This window comes from Carassius gibelio, chromosome A8, assembly GCF_023724105.1.
Source record: "Carassius gibelio isolate Cgi1373 ecotype wild population from Czech Republic chromosome A8, carGib1.2-hapl.c, whole genome shotgun sequence".
Taxonomy (NCBI): domain Eukaryota; kingdom Metazoa; phylum Chordata; class Actinopteri; order Cypriniformes; family Cyprinidae; genus Carassius; species Carassius gibelio.
In genome coordinates, this window is record NC_068378.1 from 10567151 (window position 1) to 10594904 (window position 27754).

General features: G+C 37.1%; 1 protein-coding gene across 3 annotated transcripts in view; it reads right to left on the reverse strand.

The window, feature by feature from the left end:
• Positions 1 to 1315: 1315 nt before the first annotated feature.
• gpat2 (glycerol-3-phosphate acyltransferase 2, mitochondrial) overlaps positions 1316 to 27754 on the reverse strand; it is a 37594-nt gene continuing 11155 nt past the window's right edge. For all 3 annotated transcript variants that reach the window (XM_052603886.1, XM_052603887.1, XM_052603888.1), the window contains 18 exons: positions 27607 to 27717; positions 26307 to 26432; positions 25618 to 25717; positions 24502 to 24635; positions 22193 to 22292; positions 20407 to 20592; positions 19389 to 19487; positions 18354 to 18436; positions 17353 to 17471; positions 17146 to 17216; positions 8775 to 9039; positions 6922 to 7064; positions 6412 to 6489; positions 4907 to 5032; positions 3161 to 3281; positions 2962 to 3030; positions 1935 to 1990; positions 1316 to 1779 (listed from right to left, as the gene is read on the reverse strand). In XM_052603886.1, coding sequence (XP_052459846.1) covers positions 1663 to 1779; positions 1935 to 1990; positions 2962 to 3030; positions 3161 to 3281; positions 4907 to 5032; positions 6412 to 6489; positions 6922 to 7064; positions 8775 to 9039; positions 17146 to 17216; positions 17353 to 17471; positions 18354 to 18436; positions 19389 to 19487; positions 20407 to 20592; positions 22193 to 22292; positions 24502 to 24635; positions 25618 to 25717; positions 26307 to 26432; positions 27607 to 27717 — 2104 coding nt within the window. In that variant the 3' untranslated portion in view covers positions 1316 to 1662. The remainder of the gene's footprint in view (positions 1780 to 1934; positions 1991 to 2961; positions 3031 to 3160; positions 3282 to 4906; positions 5033 to 6411; positions 6490 to 6921; positions 7065 to 8774; positions 9040 to 17145; positions 17217 to 17352; positions 17472 to 18353; positions 18437 to 19388; positions 19488 to 20406; positions 20593 to 22192; positions 22293 to 24501; positions 24636 to 25617; positions 25718 to 26306; positions 26433 to 27606; positions 27718 to 27754) is intronic.

Genomic DNA, 27754 nt, shown 5'->3' on the forward strand with positions numbered 1-27754 from the left:
TCACATGATAAAGGGTATATATAGAGCCCAAGTCATTTCCAGTGAGTGATAGTGCTGTACCAGTGTCTCTGAGTCTGTAGCATCCATCATTATTATTACTCATCAATACTCTTAGTTAGTGAAAACCTCTCGAAACTTAACTGGACCACTGGAATCACTGATTCCTTAGACAGACGAATTGTTTCAGATTGATCTGTTCAGACATGTTTATTTACATTTTGAAGTTTAAAAAAAAAATCACAGCTAAATGTCAACACCATCATATTAAAAGTATTGCATACTCTAATGTCAAATATCTGTTATTATAAATCTTGCATCAAAACACAGTTATGAATTCAGACAACAGGACGGTTTTCAAAAGCTTATCTTTTAGCTCTGTCTATTGAATTTAGGAAACTGTCGGAAGAAAGTCTTGCAGTGTTAAAAAATGACCATAGTCTTCACATCAGTGGCAAGTTATCTGAAAACTGACTCAAATTATCAGAAAATCCAAATCAATTTATTTCTAATTTAGCAGTTTTAATGGAGTTGACATTTCCTCTCACCAGTTACAATGTAAAAAAAACAAAAAACTTTAATCTGACTTAAGCGTATGATGATAAACAGCAGGAAATAAACTGCCAAAGAAAGATGGTGAATTTGACATTGCTTTTTAAATATTCTGATTTGATTTTTTTTTTTTCTTATAGCGCAGACAAAGTATGAACGTGGCTCTGAAACGTTGAAAATTACATGGATTTTTTATGAACATTTCCCTCTATCAGGATATGGCATATTTCTATATTATATATTGATATATTTTTATGTGTATTACTTTGTTCTTTTTCATTTTTTTTTTATATTTCTTTAAAATATTTTCAAAGAAATTAGACAATTTTAATATTGATTTAATATAGATTTTTTATTTTATAATATATATTTTTTCTGAATTTTATAATGTGCATTATGTATTGATGTTCTTTTTTTTATAATTTTTTTTATTATTTCATTTACAGTGAATGATATATAAGTGATTATCTTAAAGTACAACCATGTTATTTTTAAAAGTAAAACTTGCTATTTTTAAAAGTACAAGTAAAAGTAAGAGCTGTTTAGTCCCATGTCTCAATCAGTGAACTGCTGCTTTGGCATTCAGTGTTTGTACTAAAGGAAGCAAAATATGTATAGGAAGGTAACGCATGATAATTCATCTTAAAAGTTTAGGGAATGTGGAATGTTTGCATACTAATGAACATTCATATGCAGCACGGTGTGGCTAAACTATAAATCAAACCATGACAGAAACACTGCAGCTGGGTCAATTATCAGAAACGTGTACTGAACCAAGCCCTTTATATATTCATTACAGGAAAACAACACAATCTAGTGAAACTAAATGCAATTTATCTCCTCTATATAAACAAAGAACTTTATCTAACCATCTGAATAGTCATTATCTAACAAATAACATAACAAATTACTGATGATGAGTATTTCAACAACAAAAAAGCGACCTCAGCATCACATATATTACAAAAAGTCAGTGTTCTAGGCAAAACAAACCAAACCAAACCCATTCATAATTAATGCTTTACACAACACTGAAGAACCGAATTTCAGAAGTGCTTACGGTTACCATTCCCAGCCGAGACCGACTTCTCTTCTCTTTAAACTTTTTCTCTTTCAGTTGTAGATGAACTGTTTGAAAAACTGCAAGAGTTTGGCTTTGTGAGCGCACTGAGAGAAGAGAGGACTGACGTCTAGATACACATCTCCTCTCTGCCTGTCTTCAGTCAACACCTAAAGCACAGGAACAGAGAAACGCTGTTTAGTCCCCAGAGGGAGGCCAAATTCACTTTCCTTTATTACAGCACCTGCTACATGTGTTACACTTTTACTGGCCTCGCGCTTTTATTTACAGCTTCTGTAGGGGCTTCTTGTATAGAATCACTTACCCCAAGATCAATGAAGGTACGAAGCACCAATCTCGCCAAGTCAATAGATGAGCTCTCTACAGAAGATTCACACAAAGAGATCAAATATACAGCACCGGGGCGATCACATTACACCAGGACTTCTGTAAGTGTTATTTAATAACGCTGGAATACAATCTGATGTGGGGCAACTCTTATAAAACATCAAGGCTCTAGTCTTCAGCAGAGCGAGATTACCCAGCAACAGAGAAATCAAAATCACTTGGATCGATTCAGGTGTTGACATGAAGGCTTTTCAGTCAGACTGAGCCATCAATCAAATTAATAATGGATTCATTATTTGTATGCATATAAAAGTAGCTACTAGGGACCTGTTTGGTGATCTGATCACAAGTGCTTTATATGAAGTGGTAACGTGTCTCAAATGCATTTTCTGGGACCATTTCTGAAGGGATTGGTAGGTAGGTATGGGAATCCTAAAGAATTTAATCATTCCTCTTCGCCAGTTTGGTTTCTTAACAGTTCTATTAATGTTTATTTTAGTAGTCAGTAGAAGAAGAATGTTTTGGGGGGAAATGGCATTTCAATTTCATTCTAAGGATGTAAATGAGTAATTACATTCCAAAACAACATTATTTCTATTGTCATCATTGCACAGCCAATTAAATAAGGAATAAAAAAAAACATTCTGATTTTGAAAGCGGAGTCTGATGATGAAATCAAGTGTTTTGGTACAGAAAACCAACCAGCTTCCATTGTGTATTTTCAACCACTTCCTTTGAGGAACGCCGTGTTGCAAAAGCAAAGAGGAAAACATCATTACTGGATTCGGTTTTAATTATGAGAGGCATTCTTGGGGGACCAGATGTGTTTATCTATCTGATCTGTTTTTATTTTCTATGCTGATCACTTGTGATTGGATCAGTCAAGATGGATGATTTCTGTTTAAAACAGATCTCAGTGTGGACCGAAGATGTAAACTCAAATGGCAAATCCTTTCGCTTCATAGAGGTGAGTGGAAAATTAAAAGCATGTTTTTGTTTCCTACCGTAGTGCGCTTTGTCCAGCTGAGCTCGGTTCTTCAAGTGTGTGTGTAGTTGGCTCACACAGTCTCTTTCTAAGAGAAACCATTTTTTAGGTTATAAACACATTGTTGCTCACACTGATGCTGCCAAAGCACAGTTACTCATCACACATGGCACCAGCACTGTTTGGCCAGAGGTCAGAGTTTGTGTGTGTGTACTAACCTGTGATAGGTGAGGGGAGGTAATGGAGGCTTTCTAGCGCCCAGCACAGAGCTCTCAGCCGGACACTCAGTAAACTACAGAGGAAGAACAGCAGCTCTGGGCACTGAGACGGCTGACTCAACTAGAAATACAGAGAGAGAGAGAGGGGGGAAAAGAGGAGAAAGGTAGAGGACAATGAGAAAACATGCAAAGGTTATTCTTAGTAAGGTAACTTATGTTTGGGGCTTATTTATAGACTTCAAGAAAGAAAAAAATGGAATCATAAAATATTCATCCAAAAAAATCTTTGTTGGTTTGATTGCTTTTATTGTCCTCATTAGTAAGTAGCTTCAGAGAAAAACCACTAATGTGTTGTGGTTAAAGGGAAAGTTCACCCAAAAATGTTTATCTGCTTACCACCAGGTGGCGGTAATGCACTTATAAGTCTGCATCCACTGTAAAGCAAGACAACGTCGACACCTCACGCGCCGGCTCCTGAGAACGCGCACAAGATGACGCACTCAGAAGAGCTCAAACAGTTCGGACATTGCATGAATCAGAGGTCTAATCTTTATAAATACTGTTCAGTTTTGTGTTTTTACACATCAATGGATAATGACGAGCCGCAGGGTTTAATTTGGTTTTGCTTGTGTATGTTTTTGTTAGTTTTATTGTATGTTGTAGTTGTGATTCCATCCACTTACATTATAAGACTGACAGACTGCAACAGTTTCAGTTAAGTTTTCTACTGTAGAAACAAAGTCATTTATGGGTGAACTATCCCTTTAAATCTAAAATATTACAGCACAACTGTTTTCAACCTTGATAATAATAAATGTTTCTTGAGCAGTAAATCATGATATTAGAATGATTTTTGAAGGATCATGTGACACTGAAGCCTGGAGTAATGATGTTGAAAATTTAGCTTTGCATCAAAGGAATAAATTAAATTTTAATAATATTAAAATAGAAAATTATTGTACATTTTAATAATATTTTACAACATGTTTTCGATTAAATGGAGGCAAGCCTTGGTGAGCATAAGAGACTTCTATAAAAAATACCCCAAGAAATCTATATTTTACTGACCCCAAAGTTTGCAATGGTATATTTAGTACAGAATGTCTTATGAATGTGCATACATGCTCATTTTCAAATAATGATTTTTTTTTTTTTTTTGCAAAATATAATCAAATTAAGATTGCTATTAAAAAAAAACCCTGTTCTTAATATTTACTATTTTAAAAGTATTTATAAAATCTATTATTTAATTTTCAATGTAATAAAAACATAAAATTCATACATATTATAAGCTAATAAATTAATCATAATACAGTGTTCCATAGATGAAAAAAATAGTGTTCAAAATGTTTTGCTTGAGGTTCTGATGCAACAGAATTCACAATCCACAGCAGCTTGTCTTCTGCAAGCTCTCGCCAAAGACATTCCCTTCCTGGTCTTCTCTTCATTTGGAATTCATCGCACAGCTACTGAGATACTGAGCAACACACACACACACACATCAGACTTCAAGAGCAGCATCTCTGAACTGTCTGTCTTAGTTTTAAGTCTGTTTTGTCTGTCTGTGTGTGTCTGATGTTTGCGTTTTAGTGTTTGTGAGTGGATTTCAACTCGCTCAAACTCTGAATCCTAAGTGTCCACAGACTGAGAGTACTGTGAATCTGAATATATGATTATAAGCACAAATATATTCAGATCCAACACACTCTGTATGCTCTAAACTTTGCTGTCTGTGGGTTTGTGTACCTTATAAGAGCGTGCATCTGGCTCCTCACAGTCTGAATCACTGCTCTGGTCAGGGTTGTCTGAAACAGCCCATGACAACACACCCTGCCTCTTCATGAAGTCACACACCGGTGTATCCTTCTGAACCTACATCCACACACAAATAAGCAGTTCAAATCTAAAGACACACACAAACAAGCTGAAAAGGGATCAGTTTAGGGTGGAAATGACCTTTAACCACAGACAAACAAAAATAGCTTTCACCTCTGTGGGTGTTCGTAAATCAGTCTGCTGAAAACTCTTGTGGCACTTGAAAATAAATGGGCAGAGACCAACCGGTCAGCAGGTCAGAGATTAGATTGAGTCTGAGAGCTCACTAGATGTTTGGGCACTGGAGGGAAAACTGTATTTTTGGCCACGTCTGTGAATTCTCAAATGGAAAACTTTAGGAAAAACGACATATCTGATGTACATATCTGATCTGGTGTGATACTGTAAACTGACCAGGCTGTATAATAATCTCTGCATTTATTTATTTATATTTATATAATATGTGACCCTGGAGCACAAAACCAGTCTTAAGTCGCCGAGATATAATTGTAGCAATACCTAAAAAAAAAACATTCATTTTTCTTTTCTGCCAAAAATCATTAGTATATTAAGTAAAGATCATGTTCCATGAAAATATTTTGTACATTTCTTACCATAAATACATAAAAACTAAATGTTTTATTAGTAATATGCATTGCTAAGAACTTTTAAGGAGATTTTCTTAGTATTTAGATTTTTCACACCCTCAGATTTTCAAATGGTTTTATCTCGATCTAATATTAATGGAAAGATTATTTATTCTATTCTAAGATTACTGGTATCAGCTGATAAATGTGCCTGCTTTGGCTCAGTGGCACAGAAGCTTTTGCCATTGTGCCAGTGCCAAAAAACTACCAACTATCAATGATACTAAAAATAATCATGACCTGTCATTTCATGTCATGCTTTATTTCACTTCGTAAGGAAAATAATATAACACCTGATCTTATAAATGTAGTCTCTCTTTTAAAGAATCACGTATAATCTCTATTATCTTATTTTAAAGTGTGATTACTAAAGTAATGTTAATTTTGTCTGCTGTTTTTTTTTTTTTTTAGTCATAGTCCTGTGCCAAATGTTCTTTTCAGATTTTAACATATTCAGTCAACCTGTCTTGGTTTTTGTTTAGTAATGTTTCATCAGTAACTATAAATATAAATATCTAATAAAATCGTATAAAATATATATAAAACAATCCCCAAATAATATATTATTATATACATATCATATAATATTATAATTATGATATATTTGTGTTATATAAATAAATGGTAGTATTTGACAGCTATACTATTTTCTAAAATATTAGGATCAGCCATCGAAAAAAATAATTTGGACTGACCAGTGATGAGGATTTTGAGAACGCCACATGTGTGTGTGAAGACTAACTGTGATCAGAGGATGGCTGTGTTTGTTTGTTAAGGCAGGTGTCTTACCTCCTCCATAACAAGAACCCCACAACGCACCATGCTGTCCACCACATCAAGAGCAAAGCCATGAGCGGTTTGACATGGCTGAGAGAGAGACAGACAAACAGATGGAGGGACAGACAGACAGACAGATACGAGCAGATCGACAGGAGGACAGATAATTAGTTGTGTAGTGTTTTTGTTCCTGTTGACATTTCACAGCCTTTACAAGTGTTTATTTGCTGATGCAAGTGTAAAATGTCCTGGCAATAATTACACATGCTATTTCCGCCGCTGAAGAACCCTTGAACGGGAAACTAAATTTAAGAGACACCAAGAGAGAGTAATAAAGGGAACAGATGGGAAGCGGCTGATGGATTGGAAGTGTGAGAGTGATATTTGGAGAATGTATGAAAAATAAATGAGCCATTTTTCTGACTGACTGAAGAGAGAGACGGCTGTCTGATTCACTACTAGCGTCAGTGTGATTCTAGACGTCATAGTGAGATGCCCTTGTGTGTGTTTAGTGAGACTCACCGGTATGAAGCCGGGTGACAGTAGATGTGTGAGTTGAAGGCTTTTCTCTGTAAGTTCTTCCTGGCCCAGAACAACATTAAACTCCGGGTCTCCACCACCTCCACAGCCTATAACCTCACTCAGCATGGCGGAGACAGCACACGCTTCACACACACACACACACACACACACACACACACACACACACACACACACACGCATCTTCAGGATTAGCACTGTCAATAAACCCTGCTGTGGTGCAAACTTGAGTCAGCCAAAAACACATCAACATCAACACATTCAAACTGGACACGTGCCCCCTCAGATTATTGAGCCAAGTGTTTTTTTTGTTGTTTTTTTTGTTAAAGAAACTGTTAAACTAAATTAAAGAAATTGTTGAACAATTATTGTTGGTAAATAAAGTGTTCTTCTAAAACAATCATTGATTCATGAAAATTGTTGAGTCACATCAATCTGAATCTTCTGCAGAACTTTAAACTGAAAATTTACCCAGTAATATTAAAAACATAAAAAATATGGGTGTGTATGTGTAAATTTATATATATGTGTGTGTGTTACTTTGTGTGATCTTCATTTGAACGATCTCAGTATTGATTCTTATAATCACAAAATTATTTTAAGATAGATTTTTTTAAAGAAATCACTTTTAATCCACAATGATGCAGAAATTGTATTGTAATGATAATAAGAAATGTTTCTTGAGAAGCATATCACCATATTAGAATGATTTTTTTGAAGACATTGAAGACTGGTGTAATGATGCTGAAAATTCAGTTTTGATTAACCACATGATTAAATTAGGGATAAATAAATAAGGATTCAAATAGCACTAATAATAATAATAATAAATGACAAATTTTGTAATAATATTTATAATAATAATATTCAAAAAATATAGTAATAATATTTGACCATTTTACTTTAACTGTTTTGTTTTTTCAAAATATTACTGTATTTTTTATCAAATAAATGCAGCCTTGATGAGCATAAAAGAGGTCTTTCAAAATTATATCTTACTTAGCCCAAACTTTTCAACAGGACTACATATATAAGAAATTGACTTTATAACTGAAATATGTCTAAAAGAATCAGATTCAAATCTGGAAATCTGCTTGCAAACCAAAAATATTGCAATAAACGAACATGCCACACAAATAATAAAAACTATGTTGCGATATACCAGTATTGATGTCTTTATCTCTCTCTTGATCTTTTTATATGCCACTGATGATTCAAACGTGAGTTTTGAGCAGTTTAGAGTAGCGCTTGTTGTTTGTCATATCTCCAACCACAAATGCAGACATGGTTTTATGTTTACGCAGCGCGATACCCATTGCAATGCATAAAAACTAAGTATTGTCATTATAATCAGTAATTATGTCCCCACTGGATGCAACAAATGCCTCGTTTATAATGGGATTTATTGGTTTTGCGTCCTCATGCCGGGACACTTGACATCACAGTATGTTAAGGGGCGTAACATTTCCGTCACACGCTTGAGGTATTCAGCCAATCACAATGCACTGGATAATTAGCCAATCATAGCACACCTCGCTTTTCAGTACGATGAGCTTTGCAAAAATCGACGCAATTCAAGAAAAGCAGGGCATAGAGGAGAAACTATAATTAACATTATGTAGAAAATACAGGAAGGTTTTTTTTTAAACCGCATAAACACATTGCATTATGCCAGAAACACAAAATAGTGTTCTTTTTAGCAACATCATATGACCCCTTAAATAGATCAATAACGACTAATACTAAATCTGTTAATAGAACATTAATAACATTTTAATCTATATCAACAGCAAGTTTCCTTGCCTCCACCCAAATCTACAACACACTTTGCCCACCTCCTACAGCCTCGTGTATGAAGACGTGCGTGAGTAAATCGCAGTGTTGGCTCAGTATGAGCAGAGAGTCTGGATCGGGCCGGGGTGCGATGATAGGTTCTCCTGTGGGCGGAGCAGCAGCCAGCAGCAGATACGGGCGGAGCAGAGACAGCGCGTGAAGCACCAACCCAACCAGAGAGCCACCGTAACCCACGTCTGTGTTTCTGAACAACACCTCCTCCAGCAGCCAACAGATGTCCCTGCACAGCACTGACAAACGCACACCCTGAGAAGAGAGATCGTTACAGTCATTAGCACCATCATTACAGCAAGCAGAATCATGTTTGATATTTGTATGAATCATCTACAACCAGTGGAAGGTAAATAAACCAATTAATGAGCTATTATAAAAGAGATCCAGTCAATGATGTTAATTGGTTGCTAGAGTTTGTACTGGCTTGTAATAAATTATTTTTATTTGTACATACAAATAAAAATATACTATATATATATATATATATATGCAATTACAAATATAACATTTTTTATTAAAATATCTTGTGTTGCATAGATGAACATTATATACTTCATCTTTGGAATACAAGTAAGATTTTTTTACTATTGGTAATATAATTTTTGTTCATCCATTAAAAGTCTACTTAACATTTTTAAACTTCAAAAGCATAACAAGAAATCATAAATGTAATATGTATGAATCAAGCTTTTTTTCTGAAGAGGCATAATTCACTTTATACAATGAACAGATTTAATTTAAGGCTTTTATTGACACAACAGTGTAGACACGATTTAATGTAACTTTGTTTACAGTTTTTCTCGATTGCTAAAACAATGTAACCAGGTTTATACTATAACCAGGTTCAATGTTTTGAACTAACATTTTTAAAACCATAATGCCATTTTTGAAAAAGCACACCCATTTTGCTGAACTATAAAACTATTCCCCTGCTTTACCACATGAGTCAGTTTTGGATGAACTGTTACTGCAAAACTCTACACTCAAATAACTTCATTTCGCAGTGCTTACACCATGTGGTCATTTAGAAAGCACTAGCATTGAATATTGTTCACTCGAGTCTGCACAGTTTGAGCTCAATTAGCACACAGATACCCACGTGGAAACACTGAGAGTCAAAATTTATCACACACCAATCAGAACCTTGAATAGATAGATAAAAGAGCCCCAGTCGGTTCATTCAGTTTTGGAACAATGGATCCAGAGAGACGTGACTGAAAAGGTTGAGGACACCAGTGAGGAGGAGGAAGATTAAGGGGATGAGGAAGATTAGTAAGGAGTGGAGGAAGAGGTGAAGGAAGAGGATGAGAATGAGGGGCAAAGAGACAAGGAGTCTCAGATGAAATTCATGCCACTAGTTGACCATGTCCTTGTCCATGGTATGACTATGAGGGAGGCTGGGAAATGAGTTCAGCCAAACTTAAGTTTATTTATCATGACCTTGATCGTAAGAACCTTCAGGTAGGTGTATCTCAGTGTACTCTACTGGAACTTTTGAGACCTGCACTCTGTTACAACACATGCATTAAATTGCCTTACAAACAGTTTCTGTCTGCTTCCATAGAAAGCATAGGAATAGAAAATGTGCGAATGTATACACATGTTCATCATGTGAAAAGTTCCTTGAGGGGGAGAACCACACGCAACAACTTATTACTGGTTTTTGTAAGGCAGTGTGTAAGGCTATGTTGTAGTGTGTGTGTTTTTGAGGGCTTGTGTGTTATGTCTGGGGGCAAAGTTTGTTTTTTACAGCAAGAGTGCATGGTTTTGAGTGTAGAGCTTCATGTTGACCTGAAAATGGGATGTTTGGGTGGGGGGAAAATGGGGAATTGTGTGAGACTTTATGAAATTGCGTTTACTGTTTTGAAAATATGAGGCATATTTTCAAGAAATGTGTTTAAGCAATCAAGAAAAAACTTAATTTAAAGAGCACATAAAGATGGCAAAAACAGATTTGTATTGTGATAATTAACATATCTGTTAAATCAGGGATTGACAAACATTCATAGTCACATTTCCCTAAAATATTTACTTGAAAAGTTCATTTATTTCAGTAATTCAGCTCAAATTGTGAAACTTTGTATTCACATTCAATGCACACAGACTGAAGTAGTTTAAGTCTTTGGTTCTTTTAATAGTGATGACTTTGACTCACATTTAACACAAGCCCACCAATTCAACCAATTAGAATACTTCAATAGACCAAAAAAAAAAAAAAAAAAAAAAAAAACACATTAGTGAATTGTTGGCCTTCTGGAAAGTATGTTCATTTACTGTACATGTAGTCAAAACTTGGTAGGGGCTCCTTTTGCTTTAATTACTGCCTCAATTTGGCGTGGCATGGAGGTGATCAGTTTGTGGCACTGCTGAGGTGGTCTGGAAGCCCAGGTTTCTTTGACAGTGACATTCAGCTCATCTGCATTGTTTGGTCGCTTTTTTCTAATTTTCCTCTTGACAATAGCCCATAGACTCTCTCTGGGGTTCAGGTCTGGTGAGTTTGCTGGCCAGTCAAGCACACCAACACCATGGTCATTTAACCAACTTTTGGTGCTTTTGGCAGTGTAGGCAGGTGCCAATTCCTGCTGGAAAATGAAATCAGCATCTTCAAAAGCTGGTCAGCAGAAGGAAGAATGAAGTGCTCCAAAATTTCTGGTAAACGTGTGCAGTGACTTTGCTTTTCAAAAAACACAATGGACCAACACCAGGAGATGACATCGCACCCCAAATCATCACAGACTGGAAACTTAACACTGGACTTCAAGCAGCTTGTGCTAAGAGCTTCTCCAGCCTCCCTCCAGACTCTAGGACCTTGGTTTCCAAATGAAATACAAAACTTGCTCTCATCTAAAAAAACGACTTTGGACCACTGGACAACAGTCCAGTTCTTATTCTCCTTAGCTCAGGTAAGATGCCTCTGATGTTGTCTGTGGTTCAGGAGTGGCTTAACAAGAGGAATACGACAACTGTAGCCAAATTCCTTGGCACGTCTGTGTGTTGTGGCTCTTGATGCCTTGACCTCAGCCTCAGTGCATTCCTTGTAAAGTTCACAACCCTCAAAAAGCTGCGGCATGTCACCATATTCTAATTTGTTGAGATTTGTTGGGTTTTTGTATAATGTGAGCCAAAATAATCAGAATTAAAAGAACCAAAGACTTAAAATACTGCAGTCTGTGCGCATTGAATTTATTTAATACACAAGTTTCACTATTTGAGTTGAATTACTGAAATAAATCTTTCCATGACATTCTAATTTATTGAGATGCACCAGTAAATATTAGCTTTCGATAACTCAAAGTCCCTGCAGTTCCCTCACACCCCAGTGTGTTAAATAATTAGCAGCAGAACTGCTTAGCCTGGGCCTTGTTGTTAATCATTATTACGTATTCATAATATTACTATAATATGAATATCATTAGGGCTGGATATCGATTCAGATGTCCTGATTCGATTCTGATTCTCAAGCTCTTGATTCAATTATTATTTTTTATTACATTCAGTGAATATATTTTTAATACAAATGCTTTTGATATTTCTAAAAAAAAGCAGTAAACATCAGTTTACAGATGGTAAATTAATAAAAAAACAAATTAAGAACCACAGGCCTGTATTTTAAACCTATTCTTTTTTTGTATAGGGTACCTTTTTGAACAAAAACAGGGCCCTATAAAATGTTGTTCTTTTTTTTTTCTGGCAATCAGATGCATAAATCATTAATTTATCCTAATCAGATGAAAATTAAACCCTTTCATTTTTTGGCAAACAAAGTGCTGCACAACAGAAGTTTACTGTTGAAATTAAAAAAGAAAACGTCTCAGGTTACGAATGTAACCATTGTTCCCTGAGCAAGAAATGAGACACTGCGTCCTCTAGGGGCCGCTATGGGGAACACCTCATCGTGACCCGTGTCTGAAGCATACAAAAAACACCAACTTGTTGGCCGGCTACAGCGTCTGACCTCACTACTGGCGCGACTATAAACAGGCACCGGGAGAACACGTCATTCACTTCTTCGTCTGAAGCTTGCATCCTAGAGGACGCAGTGTCTCGTTCCCTACTCAGGGAACCATGGTTACATTCGTAACCTGAGACGTTCCCTTTCAAGGGAACTTCAAACTGCATCCTCTAGGGGCCGCTATGGGGAACAGTATACCCACGCCGCCATGCTGAGGGGAGTGCAGGCCAGAATCATGGTGAGCACTAAGTACCAACTCTACCCTTTTCACAGGAGTTCCCCCTGGGATGTTTAGACAGCTGTCTGTGACAGTACCCCTTACAGCCAAAGGCCTAAGCTACATACCCAACTTAATTGTTAGGGCCTCGGCCCAGGGTAGAGCTGAGGGCTTAGAATCAGTAAAGATTCCTTTAAAGGGATACGTCTAAGAACCTAGCATTTTCTACCCAGTCTTGCCTGTCACACAGGCGCTACCGCTAGCTTACGCATAAGCTTGCTGAAAGATCTGCCTCAACAGTTCTCTAGTAGCAACACCCTGTTTAGGTAGGTATCCGAGGATACATAGGAGGAGTGGCACCCAAGATGAATGGTGCTTTTACCAACTCAAGAAAGGGCACGAAGCAAACGTGTGAAGCCCTCACCATATAGGATTTTAGAAAGAATGCAGAATACTAGCGTGCGAACTCACCACAGTGTGGATTTCAGAAAGTGTGCAAAGACTTCACGTGCACACTTACCATAGCATGGATTTTCAAATACTGTTCTAAGGAGGGACTCTCGTGGCACTCTGATAGAGAAGCTCATAGATGAAATGGTGTATCTCAAAACAGAATTGAGAGTCATCAACTCGATCTATGGAAACAATACTGGAGCACTCTGGGGAAAAAACAGTAAGGCTTTCAGAAAGTGTGCAGTCTTGCATGCACACCTTAACACTTTTTTTTGTTTTGTTTTTTGTTTTTGAGAAAGTACACAAAGCTTAGCATGTGTACCTTCAGGTTCCTTAACATCGCAGAGGCGCTGAATCGCACGGGAGAGGCAAGCTCAATTTTACAAACCTCGGGCAAGGGGAGCATCACCTGAGGCAGCATATACAAGAAGACTTCTGTAACTGCCTCCTCCACTTCCCACTAGATGTGACAGCACCACTAAGTGGCCAGGAGACCCCTCAGGGTGACCTGGCCGGACATCCATGAAAATCCCTGCAGTGCTGTGCTTTTTTTCCTTGAAATAACGCTCACAATGCACGCCGATTGCCTCCTCAAAGACATTGCGTGCATGCTCTTCACCCAAACAAATTACGCAAAGATCGCGTGTGTCAGTGGGTATCAAATAACGCCGATGCACACATTGTCTAAACGCTTGCTAGTAGTCGCCATGATATACAGAGAAAGATCGCTCTTACCAGTTCTTTCAGATGCACGCTTCGAACAGAATAGTCAGTGAAGACGAAGAAGAGAATGTCGTGTTCTCCTGGTGCCTGTTTATAGTCGCACCGGTAGTGACGTCGGAGGCTGTAGCCGGCCAACAAGTTGGTGTTTTTTCAATGTATGCTTAAGACTAGGGATGCACGATCATGATTTTTCATGGCCGATTCCAATACAGATTTCCTTTTTTTTTTTTTCTTTCAGCAACAAACAAGAAAGAAAAAAAGTGTTCATAAACCAGATGTTTATTTGGTATTTAATAGGCCAAGCTGGCTTTTGTCCAATCAAACAACAATCAAACAACACAATCAACACACATTCAATAAGAGGTTTCTTAATCAGCATTCAGTATTTGTTTTAGTTTGTCTTCAATGAGCCAAAAAAAGCTCATGTTACTCCTCTCCTCATCAGGTTACGCTGGCTACCAGTAGCCGCTCGCATCAAATTCAAGATACTGATGCTTGCCTACAAGACGACCACTGGCACGGCACCAACTTACCTAAACTCACTGGTTAAATCCTATGTGCCCTCCAGAAGTTTGCGCTCTGCAAGTGAACAACGCCTTGTGGTGCCATCCCAAAGAAATTCAAAATCACTCTCACGGACCTTTTCCTGGACTGTGCCCAGCTGGTGGAATGACCTCCCAATCTCAATTCGTACAGCTGAGTCTTTACTCATTTTCAAGAAACATCTAAAGACTCATCTTTTTCGCCTGCACTTAACCTACTAACACCAGTACTTTTCTTTTTCATTTACTGAAAAAAAAAAAAAAAAAAAAAAATTATATATACCTGGCTATGCGTTCTATACTAGACTAACTGAGACTTGTCATGGCACTTGTATACTGTTGTTATTCTCTTGTTGACCTGACTGCTTCTATTGTTCTCATTTGTAAGTCGCTTTGGATAAAAGCGTCTGCTAAATGATTAAATGTAAATGTAAATGTAAATGTCCATTGAAAATAATAACCATAACCATCTGAAATTAACGGCAGTATCTGCACAGTAAGTAGCTTACATTTAATACAGACATAGATGGTACAGACATCAGCATTTAGCTTTTGTTTTTGAATTGGGCTGAAACTACATAGAAATGGCCTTAAATTAAAAGATTAACTGTAACCATGTGAAATTAAAGGCAAAAACTGCATAGTTCTACAATCAAACAACACAATCAACACACATTCAATAAGAGGTTTCTTAATCAGCGTTAAGTATTTGTTTTAGTTTTTAAATTTGGTTTTAAATAAAAAAAGGTCTTTATCAGTGAGACTAAATAAAAGTATGCTATATAAAATACATTATTCCAAAATATTAAAATTAAATAATGTTGGTGCGAATAAAACAAAGATGCAAAGTGTTTTATTCATCCAAAAAAAAAAAAAATTGGCTAATGATTCACATCTATATTTTTTTACTTGAGCCGATGAAAAATAAATAACTATTGTCTTAAGTTAAAAAATATAGATGTGAATCATTACCCTAAAATTTTTTTAATTGGATGAATGAAACTTTTTTTCAGTGTGCTACAGCAGGTGATTTTTAAATCAAATTAAGTCAATTTAATTTTAAGGTAAAATAAAAAATAATCATATTATACAGAACAGACATTTACTTCTGGCTTTTCAAACGTGTATGCAAGTTCTACTTTACAAAAAAAAAACAACAAAAAAAAAACATTTCAGTTTAGTCAAAGTTTAGTCTGTTTCGTTTCTCATCCAACACGCGAGAAGTTGAGCTAAACATCCCTTCACTGTCTACACTGTGCAAGCGTGGACAGGTACAGTACCTGCGCAGCTTCAGTGCGAGCAGTAAAGGCTCTTATTTTGTAAGCCAGAACACCAAGGCTGTTCGCTATCTGTGCCTCAGATGTGTAGCTTTGCACTTCCATTGCTGAATGGCTGCCCGTGTCCTGTGCACTGATTTTGAAATACTTCCACACAAATGACATAGCGAATGATTACAATGTAGTCTGTGGACGTGAACGCACTTCTGGAAAAATCGGCTAAAAAAAAAAAAAAAAAAACGGCCGATTGCCAATCGCGTATTTTAAGCAAAAACCGGTGCATCCCTACTTCAGACACGGGTCACGATGAGGTGTTCCCCGTAGCAGCACCTAGAGGATGCAGTTCGAAGTTGAAAGGGAACAAATGTGATTATATGTATCAGCAGTAGTAGCATTAAGTCTTAAGACTGCTAAATAGTAATATATTCTGACATTTCTTAAATACTTTTATTTTGATGGGTTGCCGTGAGGAGCTTGCAGCTGCTGTGTATGTGATATGACAGTAGTTTTCTCAAATGAATTGGTAAAAGGCTAATGAAGTGACTCTCAGAGCAGCTAGAGATGATATTTGTGTATTCTTATCATCATAGTGAGACGACAGAAGCTCGAAATTGTGTGTGTGTCGCCTGCCCTTTAGTATGTGTGTATGTTAGTAAACAAAACAGCGTGCCCTGCCATTGATTGATTGATGTGGATATCATGGCGCCTTATGCATGATATAAAATGCATCTGCAAATTTATAGTATTCCTGTAGTATTTCACCTCAGCACTGCTAATCACGCATATGGCTTTGTTCTTGGTTCTCATCAACAGTATCTCCGCCATGATAAGCTTTTAAAAAGTCATTTAAAAAGACGATTAATAGAAAAACAGTTTTTTTTTTTTTTTTGCCCAGCCCTAAATATCACATATGAAATATGAACAACATATCAGGTGTATATTATTATTATTAAGGTATATATCACTGCAGAGCACCAATAGAGGCCAACTATTAATATTAGTTTTCATGGATAACACTTAATTTGCATAATAAACAATCTTATCATATTTTAGGTATGTCAAAAGTCAAAATTATACTTATATATATATATATATATATATATATATATATATATATATATATATATATATATATATATATATATATGTAATAGTAAAAGTAATATTTAGTAATAGAGGAGTTTTTAAAAGAACCTTGCGATGCTTGTGGAGCAGCAAACAGGACACCAGACTGGTAGACATGACGGCCATAGTTGTAGTTGAAGCTTTAAAAAAACATCACACACACACACACACACACACACACACACAAACATAGGGTTTAGCCTCAAACACAGAGTAATAATTATTAAAGTGCAAGAGTTTGATCTTTGAAAGCTTGTGTGTGTTGAACAGACTCACAGTACATCAAATGAAGAGTCAGTGCGATCGTCTGCTGTCTAGCAGCAGGAGACAGTTCAGGCATGACAGCAGGAGGGAGGAGCCAGGAAACATCCTTCTGGCTGAAGATGGAGTCCATCCTGATGAAATAAATCACATTTCATTTTATTACAACATACTTTATTTAATATAAATATACACATATAGTGGTTTCATTCTTTGAAACAGCCTCACTGCCTTGATCTCAGCATTAAATTTACATTACAGTCCTCCACAAACCTGCTGAGAGTGTGTAACCTGGCTGTTCATTGTTCTCGCTCCCTAACGTGTATAACAAAAGACCTTACAACAATACATTATAACCAGCTGTCAAAATGCAAATGCCGAGCCCGCAGGGCTGAGTCTTCATGATAAGGCCTCCCGCTGTGGATTTGCCACTGTAAAACATATAACAACCCCTGAGGCTCTCGGAAGAACCTGAACGAGAGATGAGAAGCTCTTTGTAGATATTCCAGGATATTCCAGCTCATTACGAGCTGGAGTTGGAATAACTGACATCACCTAAGAATCATATTTGCTTAAAATGAGTGCACTGCAGAAATGTGTTAAGCATGTGGCTCTGGAGGTCTACTTCAGCATACTGGAGTCTCAAAGAAAGCAATATGTTGAACTGGCTGAAGTGGACTGAAAGATATCATCCATCATTCTCAACCCAGCATCCCTCTGTCACTGTTTATGCTTCATTTTATTTTCTTGTTTTTTTCTGTCTTTCCAGTTGTGCATGTCAGATAAACACAGGTGGAGAACAACTGAACTGGAGGTCCAGAACGCCACAGACTATCATGACTGACATGAAAATCTACAATGAAGGAAGCATGATGAATGAATGGTTTGAAGTGAAAGGGGTGAGCTCTTTAATCTTTGACCATATGGGCCAACAGATGGTGCGGGGGCAAATAGGAAGAGATGGATGAAGGGTTGAATGCTGCAAATAGGATCTAGGAACAGAGGATTGAAGAGACCTGTCCTGCAGTATAGCGGTCAACAGCAGGTCCTGTAGGGGGCGCCCTCCATCCACACGACACTTACCACTCTCGCACATCTCCTGAGAGAGAGAGAGAGAGAGAGAGAGAGAGAGAGAGAGAGATAGAGAGAATAAGAGAGAGTGTAAAAACTTTTCCACAGTGCCCATACATACAACTTCAAAAACTGAAATGTTGAATTAAATGGATAGTTCACCCCAAAATGAAAATTACACCATGCTTTACTCACCCTCAAGCCATTCAAGGTGTATATTACTTCTTTCTTTCAGACAAATACATTCAGAGTTATGTTGAAAAATCCCCTGGCTCTTACAAGCTTTATAATGGCAGTGAATGGTGGTCGAGATTTTGAAGTCCAAAAAATTGCATCCATCCATCCATTACTATTATTATCTTCATATTTTTTTTGTAAACTGTTTTGTTATCCATTGTTTCATGATTTTTTTTTATACATTTTTTTTGATGATGAACGAAGTTCAAAGGAACAGCCTTTATTTTATTCTTTAAAAAATAAAATAATAATTACCAACCCCAAACACATCTGAACAGTGGTCCAAGTATTTTAATTGGTAATTAATGGTACTGATTTTTCAATATCTTATTAGATGAATTTTCAATAGCTTATTAGCATATTTTTTATTCTATACAATATTTTGCTCTGGTATACAGCAAGATACATTTTAGGTATTGATATCAACTCCTAAAATTTTGGTATTGCCAAAAACCCTAATGTTAGCCTTATTACCAATCACTGGATGAATATGAATATTAAATAATTATTCTCCTCTTTTTTATGTTTAATAGCTGTTAATATGCAGAATTATATTGCTAGATGCATTTAATTATTTGTATTTATTATTTCCCCTGCTTTCTCTGACCCTATCAGAAAAGTCCGGCCACCCACCAGCAGAAAACCACTAAGGTTCTGCATATGTATCAAACTATTATTTTTTTATTTGTCAAGAGTGTGTATGGATGAGCTCAAGTGTGTAATTGCTCGTGTGTGAGTCATACCTTCAGAGAGAAAGCCTGGGCAAAATGGATCCTTACACTTCCTCTGTGATCACCCTTCAGCAGAGAGATAGCAAACCGCAGAGCAGACATCACGCCGGCCTCGAGACCACACAATCAAACGAAAAAATAATCACTCAAAGGCTGCCACTCACACACTGTATGATGAAATGACTTGGATCTAATTCGAGAAAACTATTCCAATCTCCACAGCGCTCTAATGCTGAAGAGCCATTAGAGGAGAAATTAGTGGCTGTAATCACTATAATAACTGCCGTGTATTCAGGATTTAGGATATTTCTCTTTAGCCCTCTCTTTTCTCCAAATGTGAGTTGACACATTCTAACTGCGTCTGTACCATTAGAAAACAACTCACAAGCTGAATATTCAAAATCATTAAATCAAAATGAAAAAAAAAAAAAACACACCATCTGATTATAATTATCTAAATATTGCTGCACATTACTATCTAATGATTCAGCTCACCTCAGGAATTACAAATATAAAACTACACAACTGTGTCTCAGTAGTGCCCTTCTGTAATGATGCAAGGATAATGCATCGGTATTTGCTAAAACACTGCAAGGTGGTCACTAGGGTGTTCTGGGTGGCCACTAGGGTGTTTTGTATAGTTGCTAGCATAATGTTGTTTGTTAGGACGCTGCTCGGTGGCCACTACAGTGTTCTGAGTGGTTGCTAGAGTACTCTGGGTGGTTAATTGGACCTTACTAAAACTAATGACTTTCTACTAATGATCTTTTTTCTGATACCTTTGCAAAACAAGCTGCATCTTTTAAGGCATCACTCATATTGGTAGCAAAACTGACTGCAGAGTTACATGACAAAGTTTAATAGTTAGAGGCAAAGTCTTAGGAGCACATTATCATGCATTAGTTAAATGTGAATGTACGCGTTTGTAATTTGTTTACTGGTTTGTTTAATAGCCCTGTGCGCTGATCCTGATTGTCTGATAGAGGTCATTATGAAATGGAGTGAGTGTGGTTAATACTGAGGTCGTCACCTGTGGACGTGTAAAGTAGCGTGGGAGGCAATCGTAGGAAATGCCCACTGGCACGATGCTAACATCAGGCACCAGACCGTCACTGATGGCTTGATGTACACGCGCCAACCACTGCCCGCCCTGACCTCCGGACGCACAGATGCCCACGCTGAGAGACGCCCCCTCTCGTAACAGCTCGCCAGTGAACTGTGGAGAGGAACAAAAGAGGAGAAATGAGAGATAAAAATGTTTGTGGGAAAATAGTGAGGCTGGACAGTTTTATGATGAGGAAGCGATATGAAGCAGGAAAAAAAATGAATAGCAATATCTGTAAAATCAGTCCAATAAAAATCTAATTGAAAGCCTGTATGTTTGAGACAAGCATTTGTGTGTGTCAAGAGGGACAGATAAAATGTGCTATAGCAAGAGAGGAAGCGGCAAGCTGATATCTCTATAGAATAAAATGGCACTTTTTCTCACGCTTGGACAAATCATTATGTTTCTTTCTTCATTTACTCACGCTTGCATCGTTCTAAACCCATACGGCTCACTAATTTTCTTCATTGAAGCACAGGGAAACATTCAGGAGAATATTTCGTCAGCATTACATGCAGTGACCCGGGCTGTCAAGTTTGTCCAAAAAGGACAAGAAAGCACCTCAGAAACGGTTCATGTGACTCATGGGCTATATTCCTAGTGTTATGTAAGGAACAGGATGAACAACGCTTGCACTTATTTAAACCAGTGTTATTATTTAAAAGCTATTGTAAGACTCCACAGTCAGTCATTGGTCACACTCATGTTCACCTGGCTGTAATAATATATAAATCATCATTTAGTCATTCTCATGGCGTTCCAACTCCTTAAGAGTTCATCCTTGAAACACAAATTAAAATATTTTTTATGAAACCTGAGAGATTTCTACCCATTTCACCAAAATATGATGTCTAAATGTGCTTAAAACAAAAGAACCAATGAGACTGGAAGTACAGCTGAGCTTCTGTTTTCGATATTTGATGTGTTATGCATGTGTATTGATCAATTTTTATATGTGAATAAACGTAAAATCTGCTCATCATATAAAATGCAAGAAAACATGTCATATGAGTTTTAAGTTATATAAGGGTGAGTAAATGACAATATTGTAAACTCTTTGATATTCTCTCTCTTTCTCCCTCTCTCTCTCTCTCTCACACACACACACACTGAGTCAGATCACTCCCAAATCCATCTTGAGAAGCCTGATAAAGCTCATATACTATTCCAGGCATGACAGATTATTTCCTCTGTTCATTTACGCCAGTCAGAAGTCGTACATATGCACATATCTAATCAAAGCCTTTCATATTAATACTAATATCAGCTCTTCTTGCATTCAAGATCCTAATGCAGATTATGCCAAATCCTCTTTAAAACCTCTCTCACAATAACGACGTCCAAATTCTTGTAATATTTCTTATAAACGGCTTGATTTATTATCCACCTCCAGGCATCTGTGAGGCAGAGTAATGGTTCAGCGACTCATGCAACCTCCCAACATCTGCAGTCCGCAGGTGCCCCATCATCATGTGAACCACATCAAGGGCAGGTTACTAATGAAACCTCACCTGCCCTGAAAATCCAGGTGACTGTCCATCTTGAGACTAAAACGTATCGATGGGATTCAAAAGCAGTGTGTCTGTGCAAACATCTTAAGTACAGTCCAGCAGCTCAGAGCTTGAAGCGATTTTGTTTCACTTGTCTTATTGTGTGCTGAATCTTGGCATTTCAAGCAGGACAGCACACTCAGACTTTTTTGGGGGCTTACGGAGGTCATGACTGGAGAATAGAGGCTGTCCATCTCAGCGTCTCGCTCTGACTCTATGCCTTCTGGGAGCAAGATGACACCTAGCCTCTGAAGGATGGACCTGAGAAGAAAAAAAAAGGCCTCAATTAACAGTGACTACTGGGACATTCCTTTAGGTTATAAATCCAACAAATAACTATATAGATGAGACTTAAAGGGATAAAGTCAGCCCATTATTTATTCCCCCTCAAGCCATCCTAGGCATATATGATTTCCTTCTTTCAGCCGAATCCAATCGGAGTTACAGTATATTAAAAATGTACTTTGATCTTCCAAGCTGTTTAATGGGGGTCAACAGGTTTTGCTGTGCATCAGTCCAAGAGAAGTGAAATAAAGTGCCACGATCCATAATAAAAAAAGTGCCTTACACAGCTCCTGGGGGTGAACTAGATTTAGATCAAACTACATTTTTTAATACAACTGCAACTTGATTCGTCTGAAAGAAGAAGGTCCTATACACCTAAAATCACTTGAGGGTGAGCAATTCATGGGCCAATTTTAATTTTTTGGGGTGAACTAACCCTTTAAAGGACCCATATACTGCATTTTCACAGCACTTTTTTTAATCTATTCAGAGACAAGCGTAGAATTTTACAGGGTGTCTGTCAATCTGTTTCTTTGGTTTATATTAGTAGTAAGTGGACTGCCCAGGGATTAAGCCATTTCTGGCACAATTTACTATCAAAATAGCTCATGAACTAACTTTTTTTTTTCTTGCCTAGAAATGAACAGAATGCACCATAAAAATCCACATGGCTACTGACTATGTTCACTTCAATATTACTATCATCACTGTTCACTATCATCAGAAAGTATTTTAAGTCACAGGAGGACCAAGCCTTACATTTTCATTTGTAATTACACAACCGTTCAAATGTTTGGGTCAACATGCAGTGAAAACTGTAATATTGTGAAATATTAATGCAATCTGATGTAACAGTTCTTGTGAAATTCTATGTGAATATATTGTAAAATGTAATTTTATTCCTGTGATGCCAAGCTGAATGTGTGATGTCAGCATCATTACTCCAGTCTTCAGTGTCACATGATCATTTGGATATCATTCTAATATGTTGATTCGCTGATCAAGACACATAATCAATGTCTAAAACAGTGATCTAATTTGACAAACGTAATGGGCCCGGGACCCACTAGGTGCAAAAGGGACACAGGGTGATGTAGACATTTTTAAATAAGTTATTATTCATATATTAACATAATCTAACTATAGCAAACCCACAGCCCTGCATAGGATGAGGTTTGGAGAATGGATGAATGAACTATTATTACACTAATCACGATCATTTAATTTAAACCATAAAAAAAATAATAATTTTATATATATATATATATATATATATATATATATATATATATATATATATATATATATATATATATATATATATATACACACACACACACACACACAATTATTAATATTATTATTAATAATACAATACTCAATGCATAAAAGAAATGGAAAAATCTATAATCTGTTATTTGTCTTATTGAGAAATTACAAAAAAAGAATCACTAATTAAATGCATCAAAACTCCAACTTACTGTTAATAAGAAAAGTTTAAAAACAAGCAGTGTTGTCAACTACAGCAGTAAAATACCTACTGTAATATTGAAAATAACCCCTACATTTGAAACTTGGACCAAAACAACATTCATATGTGCGCCACATCCAGTGACAATCAATCAAGCACTGCACCACAAGCTTGATGCATATCATAAATACATTAACAATTACTGACACAGCCATCTGTATAAACAGCTATTAAGTTATTATTGATGTAGCCTTGTAAACAAAGCACAAACTTCCCGCGTCCTGGAGTCTAAGTCTTCCGTTACCTGCAGGAGGAAACTATTTACCCCAACCAATTCCTCTCTGCGGTTGACTGCTGTTTCCAGCACTTTGTGCCATGACTCTTTAAGAATTGTATGCTTCATTACTTACCAAACCATTATGCCCTGTTAAATGTGTACAGGTGCTTCCACTGGTTGTGTAACAGACTGAATAAGTGCACTGCGCTTTAGAAACTGCTGCGTTTGCACCAAACTAGTGCAAAACTAATGAACAAGAACATTGTTTTAAACAAAACCAGTGCTGCGGACGCAAACAGAGCTGTGATGTGAGGAAAGAAAGTGAACTGTGGGTGTATGAATGTATTAAGACAGTTTCTAAGCAAACTACAACTCTGTGGGGGCTACAGGGTGAGTGTTTTTGTGTTTTCGCTGTGTGTGTGTGTGTGTGTATATACCTTAGCCAGGATTGTCGGATGTGGGCTGGGTAAATGGTGTAGGGAACCCTCAAGTTGTGGCAGAAAAGAGTCAGACAAATGAGAGTGTGATCGATGCCACTCTGCCGAACACACACATAGACCAGTGGAGATTTCTACAACACACACACACACACAGAGACAAAAAGAGAGGACAATTCAGCACAGCTAGAAATAAGAGTTCAGCGGTAAGTGCACCTTCGAAAATGAACTTATAAATGAACGGTTTCTGTACTTCAGAAAATGCCACAGAGTTTGTGTTTCCAGACCGTTTGTACCAACTGTGCTAATATCTTCTGATGTATGTAGCTAAAAAACACTAGTTTAATATTTTTTTACTGAAAAACAAGGAAACTGTGATGAAAATGAACAGGTTTTTTGCCTTGTACATGCTGAATTCTTTCAAACTGTTTTTTTTGTGGATTCCACGAGTTGTGCAAACATGTATCTGTGCTCTTCAGGTGGGCGGTGAGTATCTGATCTGCAGGCGAGCTCAATATTTTCAGGAACGACGCGTGTGGATTGAGGCCAGAGAGACGAGTTCTGGTTGTGATGTGGGATGGATGTTTAATTGGTTATAAAATCAGACAACAGATGAGGTCTAATCGGTTCTCTGATGTTTGTTTCATATTGCACTTGCCCAATCCAGTGGTACAAAAAGCTTTTCAAAGTGTGCTTTTACTTCCATATAAAGGGTTATGTGTGACCAAAAGCCTGAGGTGAAAAACCTGACTGCAATAAAAATAAATGTGAAAACAGGATAAATGGAGCAATAGGTTGAGAGAAGGCGAAAGAAAGAGGCACACACAAAAAGAGCATTTTGATAAAGAGAGCAGCCTTCAGCTTCATATATTTAAATCCCGATATCTTACAGCGAAATCGAGAAAATAACTGAGTTTGGTTCAGGACAGAAACACTGCAAATGTGAAAAACAAATAAATAAAAAAGAATAAACTTGAAGAAAAACTGTGGGGAAAGAAGAAAAGCGGTGAAGAATAATGAAAGCATTAAATGCATGAAGCTCTGGATGCCTACAGGGAGGAAAACAGGGGATATGAGAGAACGGGGTGAAGGGATAAAGGCTGGATGTGTGCTTACCAGTTGTGTGGCGCGATGTAAAGCTGCCAGCTGGTTTCTGTTGACCTGCACACTGCAGAACATTAAACTGAAGGCCTTCAGCAGCATCCAGCTCACCAGCCTGAAAGAGGGTTTGGGGAGAAATCAGGTGAAAATGATAACATTTCTATACGCAGATTGACAGTTGACATGACACGTCAAGCAGCACTGACATTCTGCCCTTCATTTTAAGCACTTTGTATTTATTTAAAGCAGTTATAAAGCTTTTGGGAACTCATATTAACTGAAAGGCTTCGGGGAATATTTGTGCTTTGTTTTTTAAGTCAGTTCAATTCAAGTGAACTGCAAAAAAGCTTCAGATGATAAAAATGGTGAAAAATACTGGTGACATTGACCATCTGAATTCATTTGTACGAGTGACCAAGCAATGCATGAGGTGAAATATTTCTCCATTTGACATCTCCTTGAATCCTAAAACTTCAATTTCAGGTTGAAATTGGATTTTAACTCTCATTTTCAATGTGGTCTTTTTTTTTTATCCTAAACCAATGTGGCCATTTTAAATTTCTATTGCACTTTGAACGCAGAACATCATATTATTTAAGTTTACAAAACAAAAGATCCACCTCAAGCATTAAGCGGCTCTGGCTGAATGAACTTTAGAAGAATGACCAAGGGATTTGCTTTCAGAATGAGAATTGCATTCAGACCTGAGCAGGCAGGGGGAGATGAAGGTCTGTGTGAGGGCTAGCAGTCTGCTTAAATGACCTCTGACCTCAGGCATCACCAGCTCCATCATCTCTGGAGAACAAGCTGGCACCAACGCCTGCCTCACTCTGGGTGAAAACACACAGAGTCACAGGACAACAGACCACAGAGTAAACAAAGAGGATATTGTGTGAAGGATCATCACATAAACACCACGCAAACACACCAAAACCACTTATGCCTCCAGAGTGAAAAACACACCAACGCTGTTTGGGCACATAAAAGGTTATTTAAATGCTAGGGCCCAAATTGAGTTAGGTGAATGGACAGGGTATGTTAACTGGGTTGATCCAAGGTGAAAAGCGAAGAGAACCGTTAACATGGCACTTATGGTTTATGGTTGACAGCAAAAATAAAATGCCATTTCAGTAGTGATGGGTCACAATTGGTCAACAGTGCTCTGCTGAACTGTTTTTGAACACAAGAATGCATCTTATGTAATTACTGTCCTCAGAAACACACTCATTCAAGGTCAGGTGAATCCAGTTCCACTCTAGTGAATTACACAGGGCTTCAGGTCAGTCATTCTGAGATTATTTTATTTTATTCTACTGACAATTGTTTATTCTATTCATTTTAAATAATGAATAGAAAAAAGACAAAATTATCTTTTTAGTTACTTAACTATAATTGCATATTAAATATTTACAAATAATTATAATACTTTGCTTTCATTTTATTGCAATGAGAAAATAATTTGTATTTATAACATATTTGTTATTTAGCTAAAAGTATAAGCTGGTCTTTATTCTACATTTATATTTTACACTCAAAAAATGAATCATACATTTATTTCTGTTTCTATTTGATTTTATTTAAATAATCTTTTTTATGCATTATTTCAAACTCTCAGCATCTGTCAAGTGTGAACATTTGATTTAATTAGTCAAGGGGTATGAAAGCATTATTTATTCTTGCTTGTGATGCAAATCTATAAGTCATAAATAAAATAAAATAAAATAGTTTATTAGTTTGTTTTGAAATGGTCATCTAATTTGTCAAACGTTTGAAAACCCCTCTACTGGTCACCATTGACATATGTAGGTTTGCACATCTCTGCATGCAATATAATGAAATGTCAGATCAAGTGGCTACCAATCTTCTATATTAACAGAGGAGAGAGAAATTTGAATTTAATCTCAATGGGAGCCTCACAGGAGTGCCTCTCAATCCTCAAATGCATCTCTCTCTCTACACGTGGCATGTCATCTAATCAGTGAAGAGTGCTCAAGCACACCGCACCTCTCACTGCCGTGGACTCTGTGCCGTCTGTCTCCAGCAGGGCTGGGGTGAACTTCACAACCCCATACAAACAGCAAACAGCACACCCTCCTTACTAACCAGCCACGGTACCTGAAAACACACACACACACAATACACTCATGTACAT